The sequence below is a fragment of the Grus americana genome, chromosome 21 (assembly GCF_028858705.1).
Source record: "Grus americana isolate bGruAme1 chromosome 21, bGruAme1.mat, whole genome shotgun sequence".
Classification (NCBI taxonomy): domain Eukaryota; kingdom Metazoa; phylum Chordata; class Aves; order Gruiformes; family Gruidae; genus Grus; species Grus americana.
Genome location: NC_072872.1, coordinates 1,231,108 through 1,246,958, shown reverse-complemented (window position 1 = coordinate 1,246,958; position 15,851 = coordinate 1,231,108). Strand labels below are relative to the sequence as shown.

At 46.4% G+C, this 15,851-nt stretch overlaps 1 protein-coding gene across 5 annotated transcripts in view; it reads right to left on the bottom strand.

The window, feature by feature from the left end:
* Positions 1–15,273, bottom strand: part of EIF4G3 (eukaryotic translation initiation factor 4 gamma 3) — a 143,059-nt gene extending 127,786 nt beyond the window's left edge. For 2 of the 5 annotated variants that reach the window (XM_054849409.1, XM_054849411.1), the window contains exon 1: positions 14,624–15,273. In XM_054849409.1, coding sequence (XP_054705384.1) covers positions 14,624–14,808 — 185 coding nt within the window. In that variant the 5' untranslated portion in view covers positions 14,809–15,273. The remainder of the gene's footprint in view (positions 1–14,623) is intronic. The other 3 variants (XM_054849417.1, XM_054849414.1, XM_054849418.1) reach the window with 2 other exon arrangements.
* Positions 15,274–15,851: the final 578 nt, after the last annotated feature.

Here is a 15,851-nt window from a genome sequence, read left to right as displayed (position 1 = left end):
CTTTTCAGTCCCTGCAAAGACTATTTTATTGCAATTTCCCTGTTCTTAAGGGGAATTTAGCAAATCAGGTGCTCTGATTCTCTCTGCAGAGTCAGGGCATGTCAACAAATTAAGGAAGTTCCTTTAAAACAATCCAGGTTCATTCACCTCCCATGCAAGCGACCCCACTTTCCTCCACTCGATCCCTTTGCAATCAGGTTTCTCTAGGACAACAGTGACCAGCAAACAGCCTCAGCAATATAAAAACTGTGCTGCTTCCCCAGAACAACCCCCGAGCATATGGTTAACTTGGAGAAAGGCTTCATGCTGCTCATCTTAAAACTATTTGATTTCTTAGTAATTCACCAGACTCTTTCAAAAGATGCCTGGATTCAGGACCCCCAAATTAAGCGTAGTTTCCGCATCTCATAATGCCTCCTGCTCCATAGCTATTGCTTAGGTTTTAATCCAGATAAAACCTACTATTTTCCTGAGCTGAAGGGAGAAAGTTACCGCAAAGAAACAGTTTTGTTCTCACCTTTAGGCAAGAGAAAACACACAGCCAAACAGCTATGCTACACGTTCCTTGCAAGATGGCAGAGGATGGCTTTCCAGCACTCAGCGGTGAGAGCTAAAAGGTGATTAAGTGCTCAGTGACTCACCAGGCTCCTTCCCAACACAATTCCAAGTATTTCTTGAATATGAAAGGAGCTGAAGTCCTGACATCAAGACCACCAGGATGTTTCTAATTACATGTTTGAGCGGTATTTTGGGGAGCAACCCTCAGTGCTGCGCTGGAATTCCTCTGCTCCAAATTGCCAAATTTTGGCACAACGCGTTTAATAAGGGATGTGTTCACGGGATGAAGTAGTAAGTACAAAACTGGAGAAGATCGGCTCCGTCAAACGACATTTTGATCTGTCTGCCGTCAGAGCAATGGTATAGATGACTTGGGGAGTGGCACATACCGATCCTGATCTAAAAATAACTGGATTACAGGAATGACAGTCAATTCTAACTCCATTATTCAAATCTTGATTAAATCTAATGTTGAGTATATTTCTTAATCAACCCGCCTCAAGTGACTACTTGAAGGCTAATCTCTCAAAGCCTTTTTTCAGGGTAGAAGATTCTTCTCTAGCCTTAACACACCAAGGAGCAGGTAGAACATGAAAATGATTATCCACAAAGCTTGTTCTTTCCAAAAATATTTGGCAAAGCACTGAATTTTTTTTTTTTGTCTGTTTCATATAAACATGATGTAAAACGAAGTTAAAACAAAGTCTCAAAATGCCCTTCAGCATCTAAAAATGAACCAAGCTCAGAGGGAAGAAAGCATCTTGAACAAGGCATTTCTCAGCATGGTGCAGCAAGAAAAAAGTCCTTTGGATACTGTTAACCACATTTATTTTTGCAATTAACTACAACAGAAAAGAAAAAAAAATCCGTTACCTGAAAGAGAGAGATATCTTAACACCGTTTCCTCTGACGAAGTTCTTCTAGACCAGCCTCTGGGCTACCAAGCATTTGGTAAGCGTTAAAAAACATATTTACGTAAGAAGCAGTTCAGCAGGGAAATGGTATGCCAGCTCCCAAAACTCCCCAAGCACAGACGTTAGAGGCAACTCTGCACACTGCAAACCTCCCTCCAGAGGGGATGAATGCAAAGACACTGCCAAAAATCTGCTCCAGCTGCTGTTTGCTGAAGACATTTCTGCCCCAGCTGATAACCACCACCACCACTCAAAGCTAACCACACCCCCCTGGGTTTGTCAGTTTAAAAACCATCCGATTCCTCCCTAATCAGCTTTAGTAAAGTGATCCTTGTTTAAAATGTTTAAAGATGGAAGTGAATGGAAGGGTTGGGAGAAGAAAAGATGGGCAGGGAAAGTTTCCAAGGCCACTGGGCCAAGTGACTGCAACCATCACCAGGGAAGATGCTCATCCCGGACCGGCAGCAGTTCTGGTCAGAAGCAGCAAGTCCTCCAAACATGGAGGAGTCTTCAGCGTGAAGAAACTACCTCATTCAAGAAAGTAAGATGGAAGGGGGGGAAAAAGCAGGAATCTTTGATAGGAGATAAGCAAAGAGAAACATCATATCCACAAAAGTCCCAAGAAATGGCCAAGGAAGAGCTCACGTGACACTGGCAAATTTGATATGAGCCAGAACTTGTAACGACTGCTGTATCTTCCTTCATCGCATTTTGATTTTGAAGGGGGGAAAAGCATAATAGTAGTAGTCTTACCCTGAATGGCAGCTATACAAGACTAAGACTAAGCAAGTATCTTGTTAAATGCCATAAAAATACACAAAGCAAGGCTGCAAGCAAGGCGGCCTGGCGGAGATCACAAGGAGCAATTGGGAGGAGATAGCCATGGGCGAACAAGGTTTTCACCTCCTGTTTGGCCAAGCGATACGTACCAGCCCACTCCTTTCTGGGGTTACTTTTGGTCTATGCCACAACTAACAGGTACAGTTCCTCGGCTATCCTCCAGACCTTTGGTTGCATCAGATGCCTGTGCACATCTAGTTTGGCAGAAAAAATAGTGATTTTATTAAAACGCCAGAGAGAAGACAACAGAGCTAAAGCCATACTCATCTTCTACCTCTCATGTTCTGCAATGCAACTGCTGATAGAACATCTATTGTAAAACACTTCTGTATTGCAATCATCAAGCTTGAAAATTCCCACCACAACATCCAGAACACACAGTATCTCATACAAACCGAATCACACTTCAAAGAAAACAAATATCCCCAAATTTAGCCTACTTCTGTCCCCTGATTAGCAGCTGAAACAGCAGTTTCTGGCCTGATACCAGCTGCCCGCATGCTCGCAGGGAGGCTCTGACCTGCTTAGCCACTGCTGGCGTGTTGCTTTGAGGTAACCTGATAAACACGCTTCGGTTGTGAAGTGTGGAGCTGCTGTCGGCAGGCCTGGGGAGGACAGCTTACACCAGGCAATACACCGAGCCAGTGGAGTAATTCCTCTATTCCCAACAGCCTCGCCAGCAAACGAAGATTGGGATTGTTTGCTTTGTGGGTTTGTTTTTGTTTTGGTTTTTTTTCCTTCAGAACAGTTACTTAACACACACACAGTTACTTCTACACTGAGTTTATACTGCAAACACATAACCAATTAAGAACGTTAAAGTCCAAACGGAGAAAGCAGAGAGGGACAGATGACATAACTAAAGACACATGGAAGCAGGCAGACCAGGAGGAAAGCTGTCTCATCACAGAGAAAGGTTACCATGCTTTTACTCGGCCCTTACTCAGCTCACAGCCTGGAACAAACTTCCACGTGGGTATTACAGTCTACCTTCCCTCATACTGAATTCATAAAGCAAAATCTTAAGTCTCCAGCTTCCCTTTAGCACCAGCAATTAACTGCATCTGGGGGCATGTTGTTACAAGACTGGGGAAAAAAAAACGTTCCCAACACAGATACAAGTACTACAGCACTTGTTCATGGCAGTTCTCACCCAAGAGTTTAAATTTCTGTAACATATGAAAACGCAGCTTATTTTTATCTTCCTATGCATGCTGTTAACACAGAACTCCCCCAGCCCACTTACCTCAAACTTTGTACCCTAAAAGTACAAATAAGCTACTACAGCTTACAGGCTACAACCCACACATGCCTCTTCTCTACAGGGATGGTCACTGCTTCCATCCCTGGGGGTTCAGGACCCTACAGCAGCAGCCATAGATTTCCAAGCCAGGCTTTCTATCTGTATGATAAGCATGAATATCAAACAGCCGAGTAGCTTACTGTCTCATTCACTCAGCTACATTTCCTACCGTGTCTCTAATGCTTCATGCTGTGACTTCATGGGAAAATGTAATGCTCTGCTGGTCAATCTGTCCAGAAGCATAATGGTGACAGCAGCGTTGTCACCCAGACTGATGGTCCTTCCGTCAGCCAAGCAACGAATTCTAGAAGTACGCTTCTCAAGAGCATTAATGCTCATTTCGACTCCCAATTTTGTAACGCCTCATGATTTCCCCCCCATAATCTTTATTTCAGCAGTTTATCAAAATGAAATGAAATTGTAAGTACCCTCTTGCCACATGCAGAGTTTATGACTTCTCCAGAGTTAAAATCCCATGTCATACAACATGAAATCCTGAGAAAGCAGGCATCCTGAGAAGAGGGCGCGATGCATCTTACACTGCTGCACAGAAAACACAGATCACAGAGGGATATAGGTTGGACGGGAGCTCTGGGTCTCCTTGGTCCAGTCCTCCACACATTCAATTTTTCCTCGTAAGGACTCTCAATTGCACACTTTACACACATCTCTACAGGGTGCTTGAAGAAAAAGTAATAGCAACAATATATTTATCCCAGCTGAGCCCGAAGATGAGCAAGAACATTAGTCTCAGAGCATTTCTCATTTAAAGAAACGCTGGGTTTACTTCCATTAGCTCTGCCTGTTGAATTCAGGCCACAAACGCAGCGGTAAAACACAGAGGGAAGGCTGCATCTGCTGCACGTGACCATCGAGGAAGATTTCCAACCACACATCTCTCCTTATTGTGCAAAGTGGCCTCCGAAGTAATGCTACACAGCTGAAGCAACACGCAGGTAGAAGTCGATGAAGATATACCTGATGTGCTATCCCAGATGGGAAAGAAATGGGAATTTCAGGAGCTGTCCCTGCCTTCTCGTTGCCCGGGATCATTTGCATCGACAGGACGCTCTAAGCACCATCGCGGGCAGGACCTCTCCTTTTCTGACTGGCATTAAACCCCAATTTTGCTGATTTCAGACTGCACGAAAACTGAAATATCACTGTATTCATAGCAGGTTCTTCAAAGATTATGAACTTTTGAACAAGCACCTACCAACACTACCCAACTGCTTGGCTTTCATTATAACTATGGCAATAAGTGACACCACCTCTTAAAACACGAGTAAGGATGCACCTGGTTACCAGTGCTAGTTTAGCAGCCTTTATCAGATTAATCGTAATCAAGACAAACACTAAAGTATGGTGAGAGGAAGAAGAGAAGACTAAGAAAAGGATTTGCTCCAGTATGAAAGCACTGACGCTGACGTTTTGCTATGCTTCAGAACAGGAATGGACAGAATCAAACATTTTATGTCATCCCTAGTGCAGAGCATCTCTGATATGACTTGGGGCTGCAGTGCAAGCAGCCCGCAGATAGGCAGGTTCACCAAATTGTCGGATCAAAACACAGTTCCATATTTTCCCTTTGCAATTCAGAGACATTTTTGACCCACCTACAGCAAGCATGGATGCTACAGAACTCTTATGTCCCCTATTCCTAAGCAAAAACACCATCTTAAGTGCAAGATAATAAAAACAAGGATGGAGCTAGACCACAAGAAAAAGCAACCCAAGCCTGACGAGTAAACTCTCCTCTGAGAAAGTATTTCCAACCTTCTCCTGGAGGTGGAAGTTCAGCAGACTTCTCCAAGATCTTCCAAACCCTGAGTGATCCTTTAGCATTTTAGCTAAATCAGCAAGGTCTCAAACTCCCTGATGGAGACCAAGACTTGTCCCTGTTTTCAACACTTCCCAGCTTGGCTGCATTCTTCCCCCAACGAACTCCTTTCAAACAGCAAGACCGACTCACATTACCACTGGACAAACTGTTCTCCACCACTCTCTTGGGTTCTCTCCCGCTCCCTTGTTTTATTGCTGTGCTCCAGTTTCTTTCTACCCGCCCTTCACAAGTTGATTAATACTCATCTTGGATGATCAGATGTCTAGTAATTCAGGCTTTTACACCACTCCACACCGTAATTCTCATTAAGGCACACACATTTTACTAGAAAGCTTTTTGCTGACTGTTCCCGCTCCTGACATCCAGGCCATTCAATAAGACATTCTGGACAGAGGTCCTGGCTATAAAATTCACATGTTCTTCGGCTGCCAGAATGGGAATTTGGTGACAGTGCAATTCATTCATTTATTTAATGATCTTAATGTCAGCCTGAGTGGATAAAGTATGCTTTGGCTTCAGCAAGGAGCGATGTGGACTGTGCCAAGCGCCGGCAACCAATTGTTTCAGTGAACACCTGCAATGCCAGGTATCGCTGCCACAGACAGTGGAACAAAGCGCTAAGGGTTTTTTTGGGGGGTAATGGGAATCATTTCAAGTCAAACTTGGTGCACAACCTAAGAATCAAGTAGTTTATTTGTTCAGATGAACTTTTTTTTTTTAATTTAAAAAAGTGTTTTGGAAATGTAATCAATACAATTAAGATGAATAGCTTAAGCTCATCGAAAATTACACTTTGCAATATTTGCATATCAACAAAAATTAGATCTTTTTTCTTTTGAAGAGACAGACATAAAAGCACTTTGAAATCTACTTTAAAACACAACGCTGAAGGAAAACATAAAAAGCACGTTGCACAGACAAGTTGACAGCTGAATTATTTGCATTTCGCAAACCTAGGATACAAAACACAGAGCCCAGAAGAGTGAAGTATTTGAAGAGAGACCATCTAGTAACTAGTATTTTTATCTGTGTAAGCACTGGTGAGGAAGGGTGCCACAAACTGAAGCTAGTTTTATATTCTACAGCAAGTTGAACTCAGAAGATGCCTCACCAGCTCAAGAAATAGCACATCCAAAAGAGCCTTCTACATGAACTTCGCCATGCTAAACTTGGGCATGAATCACCAACTGCTGCAAGCCCTTTCCCAGTGTAGTCCAGAGTCTGAGATGCACCATGAATTTCACATTAAAAGTCACAACAAACATGCTTTAAATGCTTTTTGATTTCAGCTCTTGACTCTCCCCTCCCAAATAAGTGGTATAGGTTATCTACCCTCAGCTATTCCCTTTCAAATATAATAGAGATATTGAGCCTGTCCAATTAATCAGCTGCACGCTGCAAAACCAAGTGTCCAGTGCCAAGCCTAAACCACCCTGTATATCATCACAAACAAGAATTCAAGACTTCCAGAAAGTTTTCAGACCAGATTTTGTTCTGAATTTCACATCGGACTTGACGGTTCTCTAGAAGGTCTCATGGTAGTCCAAGGACAGAAGGACTAGATCTCATCGCTTAGTGGAAACGCACTTCCCCCCCCCCAACATTCTCTCCCTTCAGGATGTTGGGAGCTTTTCAAAGACATCCCTTTGGTGCTTATAGGAAGAGTCTCCTGCTTAGTCTGAAAAGACCAAAGACTTCTGTCATTTTTGCTTTTCAGTGAAAGAACAAAATAAGGCCAGAAAAACGCCAGTTTCAAGGCACAGTAACTTCTACGACTTCTTAATAACACATAAAAGAGGGAAATCTCTTTTTCAGATCACTATTAGCACAGCCATAGCATTAGTTCAAATGGATTTTCAAATGCCACCAGCAATGCAGACATTTAAATCAGACTACTCTTAGTAATTCAGTAACTCGCACACAGTCACTCTCACATGTAAATCAAACCAAAACACAAATATACAATCATCATCTGGCAACCCAAAAGACAGAATCGGTGCAGTCTTTATTAGTTTCCACCTCCCAAAGGCTTTCCAAACTCAGGAAAATCTGTATTATTCAAGATCTTTTACAGCATTAACTCTTCCTTGCTCGGTATTTTCACAACATCAAGAGCAAACTCAAAGACTGGCAGCAAGATTTCTTTTCCTACCACCCTGAGGATGTATCATGTGAAGTCCACTTCCCCGGTAAGAGTGGGGACGGTCTTCGTGTTTGCGACTTTGTTACGAGTTATTTCCGTGCAGATACTCTTATTCCAGAGCATGAGAGTTTCACTCCTGCTGAGTTCAACCACTTGGAAAGGAGCAGCTGCTCCATGCACTTCGACAAGTCCTAACCCATTTCAACACTTCACTGACGGTTTTGGAGAACACTACTGGTATCGGTTGAGCACTAGATGTGTTTTTCTTACAAGATGCACATTTTAGAAGCCACTTTGCTTTTCTTCAGGCATATTTAAAGCTCCAGAAATATTTTAACTCTCATCCAGATAAAGGATACGCAAAGGTGGTACAACTAACAGCAGAAATGTGTTATTTTTGGTAGCAGAATTTAAATCTGATAGCATCTCGGTGTGGGGAAACTTGTCCTTTTCTCTCCGCCTCAGATGACTACACAGCAAACACAGGTACAAACAATTCTTAAGGTACAATCGGAATAGGGAACACATAATTTTCCTTTCAGGAAAGCAAAAAAAAAAAAAAAATGCTGTCCCATTAACCTAGTTACATGCCCAGCAGCAATTTGACTCAAGTCCCATCAGCAACAGCGTGCCACCACCTACTACGAAAAGAGAGAGCGTGTTCTGGGACATCTTCCAAACATATATAATAAAACATAAGAATAACACGTACCAGAAAATTTCACTAGCCTAAAAGCTTATTTTGCTCTCCTCCCTTTGATCCTTTTCTTTTTTAAGAACCCATTCTATTTTCTTCTTCCAGCTGTTCCACATCATGGCTTCCTATTTCGGAGGCAAAACGAAGTCCACAGTTTGGACAGGAAAGCCGTACATAGGAGAAGTTCTTGGAATTACCACCAAGTGTAAAACACAGTACTACAAGAAGTCACATCAACTATGTTCCCCCAAATAAAGAAAAATTAGTTCCCCCAGTTCCTCCAGACCACAGAGCACACAACTCCTCCACCCAAATCTTCACGCCTGGTACCAAACACCAGTTTTCTCCTCCTTTGCAATTGCTAGCAGACATATTCAAGTCACAGATAAAGATTCCTACTAAAGAAATGCCTGTAAAACTGCGATACTCCCCATCTATAATTCCCCAGAGTAAAAATTCCAGCAACTCTAATCATATTAGCGGATTTACACACAACTAAACTTGACAGTTGACTAGCCCTGAAATTGCTGGATTAGGGAGAAAAAGAAAATATAGGTTACCTACGACTTCTAAAGAGAGATCTTCACTGCTAACTCTTACTACAAAACAAAAATGGAGCAAATGCACTAGCTCGACACTTCCCAACATTTCCTAACGACACAGAAGAGCCTTTCAGCCCTAAGTTGATGGACAAAACCCATACACACAGATGAAAATCCTTCTATGTCCCAATGCCTAAAAGGGAATTATTTGTTCTAAGTCTCCTATTACTCTCTCACTGACTTCTTACCATACCATAGACAACTAACAAACACAAACTGTATTCCAAAATCAGTACTGCACATTAAATACATAGATATTTAAATGGCTAAAGTAACCTTCTCCCGCAGACTTCTGCCAGAGAACATACACAATCATGTCCTCAGACACAAGGAGAAAATAAGCTATCTGAAATCACATTTTTGGAACAATGGTTTTCTCCAAGACATTTCACCACAAAAATCTTACAAAGCTGGTGAAGTGACATACCTGTGCTATAACATGATTAGCTTTTGTCATTAAATAAATTAAAGCTATTTCTGCTTGAAAGAACGCTAAGATGTGCCAAGGCTGGGGAACATAAACAGGGGAGATGGCAGAGAGGTCTAAAAGCACTTAATTTTTTGGCAATACACTCACAAACCCATGCCTGTTCCTCCCCTGCAGGAGAGCCACTACCTCGGAGCGGCAGGGAAAGCCTCTGCGTTTTCAAAGCTTCTCTCCTGCCGCATACCCTCCCAAGACGTACGATCTCCACCGCTTCAGACGTTTCTAACATGGAAACGCTTCTCAGGCAACACCGCTGCCCCTTCTTTCCCTTCATCCAGCCACAATTTCAGAAAGCTCACTCCTGAACTCAAAAAAAACCCCAAACAAACACCAAAACAGAGAGCAAGGAACACCTCTGATCTCAGGCCAGTTCCTCTCCTCCTTCCCGCCTCTCGCCACTCCTTCCCTTTCATGACCATAGTGCTCCGAACACCCTTCACTCCACTGGCATCTGGAAGAAGACTTCCAACTGTGCTCTGGTTTTAGCTCCAGTTCAATGTCAAAGCAGCCCAGAAGTCGGAGCTGATCCACCCGAGGAGCAGGGATGCACAGCGCTTTACACAAAAGCCACGATCACACTCTTCAAGCTGACTTTTACGCCCAAGCAGCTTCCTAATCTCTGGATCCCCATTGTCAAAGTCATCGGCAGATGAACCGCAGAGAGCACAGAAAGACACTGCATCACATATGCTGGAAAAAAGCCCCTTTGAGTGGAAGTAAGCAACGAGGGAAAACAACGTTGGCTCCAAACTCCCAGAGGGTATCACAGCAACCCAGAGACCCTGATCCTTCAGTGCACACTGAAGATGCTCTCCTCGGATAAATTCTTGGGCACTTTCCCCTCCAGCTCAACTCTTTGCTCACCAAGAGGAGACAGAAAACCCCATACACTCAAATCCTCCTCAACAGTCTTAATTTAACTAGAAGATTACCAGTGCGGGCCTACTCCAACGGCACAACCTGGCCCACATGCAAACCCCAGGTTAAACGTTGCTAGAACCTCACCCCAAGTCACACACAGTCTCTTACGTTCCTGACAGCAAACCTGTATTTCTTGCCATTCTCCTGAGCTTTTGGGAAGCTGCTCGCATCCAGAAGATGCCCCCCAACAGAGCAGGAACCAGCACACCGCTTTCTGAAAGGAACTACAGCACAGTTAGCTAAAGCAACTCAGGAAAAACTAAAGCAGACACTCAACTACCAAGGCAACATTAGCAAAACCCAAGTTTCCGTGCACAGCAATGATGTACTTCACACAGAAATCCCCCCCAAATGCTGACCCTTCCTCTCTGCTTCTCAGAAACGGAATTAAAGCAGGGGAACAAAAGATTTTTTAGATGACCGTCTGTTAAAATCCATCCTGAATCTGCCAGATTGCCCCACAGCAACAACCTGAAAAACACCCGTGTCCAGAGATACACAATCCCATGCTGAAACAGCTATGGTGATATATTAAGGTCAAGTTTACTGGTGCCTGCACACAGGCCATCAACAACCAGGAAGCTGAACTCCCTCCAAATGCAAGGAAGTTTAAAAAAGAAAACAAAAACCTACCGACACCAGCCCAGAGCCCAAGATGGCTCTAATATGGCTCCAAGGTACAGTGCTAAATTAACCCCGAAGAGCCAGATGACATGCAACGTTACCCGAGTTCGACACAAATCAATCTGGTTGTCCTTTACAGCGTCATGTCTGGGCTGGGGCTGTGAAGAAACCAGTGACCTAATTATATTGATCCACAAAATTTATTCACAGCATGGGGGCTTTTTAAAGAACAGCTTATTATAACACATACAAAAAATACTTTACTCTCCCTCATGGTGCCTCTTAAGAGTAAAGAGGCTACATGGTGTAGTTCAGCATGTGTCAGAAGTACCATCAAGTTAGAAACACAAAGGTCTACAGTAAGCTTGCAGCCCGGAGCATTACCTTCATTATTTTACATTTCTTATGGAAGAAGTCTCGCTACAGAACAACCGACTTCATCTGGAACTTACTCTTGAGAAGCAGTCTGAAAGCCAAAGCAAAGATGGGCAGATCAGGATTTATTCTTGATGATATCCTCTGCGTGTCATTTCACAGTGACACAGTTACATCCTCCCTCGTCCGTCCCCCCTAAATAAGGGTCAGAATCAAACTGGAGGATTTGTCCAAACTGACAACTTTTGAGCACAATTTCTGCCTGAAATCAGGTTTGATTGAATACTCACCACTACCAGAGCCACAAAATTATTCCCAACTTATTTTTACTTCTTGAAGCCACTGTGTTAAGGAAATTTCTCAAAGCTCTGTCCCATCTTACAGCAGCTCCAATAACTTCCTATTCAGCACACAACAGAATGAAACTCCCATCAAAACATTTCTGTTCCTCATGTCCATCACTCTCCAGCTTCACTTTCCTTCAAGAAATATTTTTTAAAAAAATCTCCTTCCCCCTGTATTTTTCTTATCCCTCACTAATGCCTTTCTACAAAAGCATATGCTCTTTTTCCTGTACAGTTCTCCCTCACCCAATTCTTCTTTTTTCAATTATACAGATAACCATTTAATTTCATCATGTATTAAGTACTAAAACCACACGTATTTCCAAAGACACAAAGTTCACCACACAGAAGCAGTTCTAGTTTAAATAGCCCAAGTCAAAGCCTCGATCTACCTATTAACATCTAATAATCCTTCACATCAATAAATAAACCCTTGCACTGCCATGAGAAGAAGACCTTGCAGTGCTCTGCTCGCTCCGAGTTGCCAAAAGAAACCTGCAACTGTATTTTATCTGCTGTAGGGTAACGCTGTCTTAATAGTCGTACCAAAACAGAAAGGAGGAAAAAAAAAAAAAAAGAAACCAAACAAAGCTAAAAATAAGGCTGAACTCAGATGACCCTCTGCACTCCAGTAAATCACAGATGAACTATGTTCCCCAAGTCCCACTTTTGCAGCAGCGCTTAGAAAAGGTAACAGCTTTTGTTCACTACCTGGAAGCACACACAAGTTTCGGTGGAGGTTAAAAAACCAGCCAGGACACCTGAATTAAGTTCACCAAAAAGGTATCACAAACACGGTGTTTGTATATGTTACAAGGACACATTATTAGTTTAAAAGTTAAGGAGCAGTATTGGTCAAACACAATATGTTTTCAAAACAGGCACAGCTAGAAATAAAAATGAGACTATATCATTTTAACCTCCCCACCTTTACAGCATCAACTTGCCATATCTACCTAACGCTTCTCTGTTTCTCTATACCTCTTGCTCTGGACGTCGAGTTGGATCCCCGCGATGGGACACGCTGCCACACCACCTCCAGCTCCTTTAGCGTCTTGCCCATTCCTTCCAAGCCTTTTTACCTTTAGGCTGCACTCGGAGGTAAACCCAAGCTTCATCCCTTGCATACACAAGGCATTTCATGACAACACTCACCAAAAGCAACAGTGTCCTCCTGTCTTAGCTACGACGGTACAGCCACTCTTGCAAACCACCACCAAGCTCACCCTCAACGACACTGGAGAAGTATTCAAGCCCCTCCATGGTGCTTTGAATGATTACTTGAAAATAAAGCGCTTGAGAAAACCCAGCACACTCCTGATCCCAGACCAAGGCAAACTTCAACCCTTCAACTGTTAAGCATCGTATTTCCTGTTAAAAAAAGATCCTTTCCAGACAAAACAGCACCTTGCTGGAAAGATCAGCTGAGCGCAGACTCTGTACGTGCACGCATTCCCACCGTAACACTTGGCACATCACTCAAAACTGAGCAAAATTTCCCCTGAGCAACAGTTTTACTTACCACCACCCCGCTGACTTTGTAATGACAGCACCTTCGCACTTTTTTTCCCCCTAAATAAAGCACATGCTGGAATTACGGAATAGCACAAACTAGCCAAAAACACCCAGCAGAGAGTACATCCCTCCACAGCACACTCTTGAAATCTTCAGAGGTTTTTTTCACTTGACCCAAACAAATCCGTAACGTCAACAGTCTCATGATTTAAGCAACGTTATTTGTGGTCATGGCAAGAATGATTCTTGCCGGAAGCTCAAGAAAACAATGGACCTAAACTGATTATAAAAGGGCTCGGTTTTCCCACCTCAAAAATGAAAGTGAGAGCAATAAAATGCTTATACAGAGGGAACACATTTCTTGAAGAGCACAGACATCACCACACAGCTGAAACAGCTCTCAGCCAAAAAGTGCCCTGCACTTCCCTGTTAAAACCTAAGTCACCACCACGGATAAATAGCAAAACACACTCCTGCCCGTCCCCTGCACAGCATGCCACACCATTCCCGGATAACACAGCAAGGCAGTATTTCACGAAGTATGTTTTTCACTTCACGCTCCCCCAAAAACAACTTCGGGGGGGTTGGGCGGAGATAAAAGCCGGTTTGCCAGGGGATGCTGTCCAACACTAGAAACAAAACCTCATCCGGGCAGGCAGGCAGGCCACCCCACTTTCCTGCTGATCCCTGCAGTATTTACCTCCTGACTTGGGGCCTAGTCACAGCAGAGAACCGAAGACCTTTAAAAAACATTTGCAGCAACCGCCCGGCCTCTCTTTGTAGCAGTGGCCGTTTTGGCAGTGGGATTTTTTTTTGAGTGGGAGCCTCCTCCTCCTCCCCATCACGCGTGGCCTCACAGGGAAAGCTGCTTGGCGTGACATTCCACCTGAGATTTATTTCTACCGGCCAAGTAAGAAATAAATAAATAAATAGAATCAATCAATCACATGAAAATCAGCCCCAGCTGGAAAAACCTGGGTTTAAATTCACTTGGAAAAATAACAAAACCAAAGCACTTACCTGGGCAGGACTGGAGGCAAAACTGAGGAGCGATTTATAATTAAAAGTTTACACTTGGGGGTCACCGCTGCTCCGGGGGGCAGGGGGGGAAGAAAGGGGGCTGGGGGACCCTCTGCCTTCCACAGGCAAAGGGAGGTGAACCCCCAAACCAACCCATTAGCAGAGAGTGGGGGTGAAGCACCCCCTTTCCCCACACCACCCCAGCAGGTGCAGCCCCCTCTTTGCACAGGGGGGGCACGCACACACACACACACAAACACACACACAAAAAGGAGCAGGGAGCCCCCAACCGCCACCCCCCACCAGGTGCCCCCTTCCCACAACCCCCCCCGGGACTGAGGGGGCCCCCGCGGCCCCTCACCCCCCCCCCCCTCCGGGCCCCGCTCGCTGTGGGGAAGGGGGTGTCGCCCCCCCACCCCCCCCGGGGCAAAGGATACTGCTGGGGCGGCTGGGGCGGCAAGGCCCTGATGTTGGGGTGAGGCGCCGGCGCCGCCGCCGGGTGAGGGGGAGCCGGGGGGGGAGGCGGCCCCGCCGCCGCTGCCGCCGCCGCCCCGCTCCCGGGGCCGGTCCCCGCCGCCGCCGCCGCGCCGGGTTTCAAAGCCGCCTTCTGCGGTAAACTCATCGCCAAGCGGAGCCACCACCCCCCGGCGGGGAGCGGGGCCGGGGCCGGGGGGGAGCCGGGGAGCGGGCCGGGGGCCGGTGCGGCGGCCGGGGCAGCGCGGCGGGCCGGCACCGGCGCCGGTCTCCGTGACAACGCGCCTCCCGGAGGGCTCGGCGCGGGGAGGGGACGGGAGAGGGGCCGGCGGGGAGGGGAGGGGGGGAGACGGCTCAGGCCGCGCTGCTCATGAGCCGCCGGCGGCGGGGGGTCTCGGTCCCCCTCCCCGGGGGCAGCGGAGCCCTTCGCGGTGGCGGCTCTCGGGCGATGCCGGCGGATTTTCCTCACTGAAGTAGCGGAGCATCAAACATGGCGCTGCGGCCGCCTCCAGCAGTCCGGCAGGACGGACGCTCGGGCGCCTTCGGGCCGCTCCGGAGCCGCTCGGCCCACCGGCGCTCGGCAACCTTCGGCTCTTTCCGGAGCCGCTCGCTGGCGAGCGGCGTTCGGGAAACCTCGGCTTCTTCCGGAGCCCTTCGCGGGCGCACGCGTCCTCCTCCCCGTGTTTCCCCCTCCCTCCGCGCCCAGCCCGGCACCTCCCGTGACCCCCGCGCTCGGGAAACTTCGGCTCTTTCCGGAGACCGAGGCCGTGAGGGAGTTCGGGAAGTTTCGGACAGGCTCGGAGGAGGGATTCCCGCCCAGACGGGAGGCGCTCGGGAGCGGCGAGGCCGCAGCTTCGGGTGCTTTCGGCTTGGCCCGGAGAAACTTCGGCAACGATCGGCTGTGAGGGAGAGGCCCTCGGCTGGGGGGCGGGCGCCGGGCTTTCGCAGCACCCACCCCGCTGCGGGCCCAAGGGCTTCCCCCTGCCCAAAATCTCACCCCTAGTCCCCTTACCAGCCCTATGGCCCCCAGCCACATCCCAGGCTCCTGGGGCGGCTAGCAGGGGATGCGCTGCAGTTCCTCATGAAGGCCGGCAGCCCTGAGGGTGACATGGCGGCTGTGAGGGAGGCCCAGCAGCCCCTGAGAGAGCCCACCTCTGGCAGTGGGGACTAGCGGGGGGAGGGCCCTTTGGC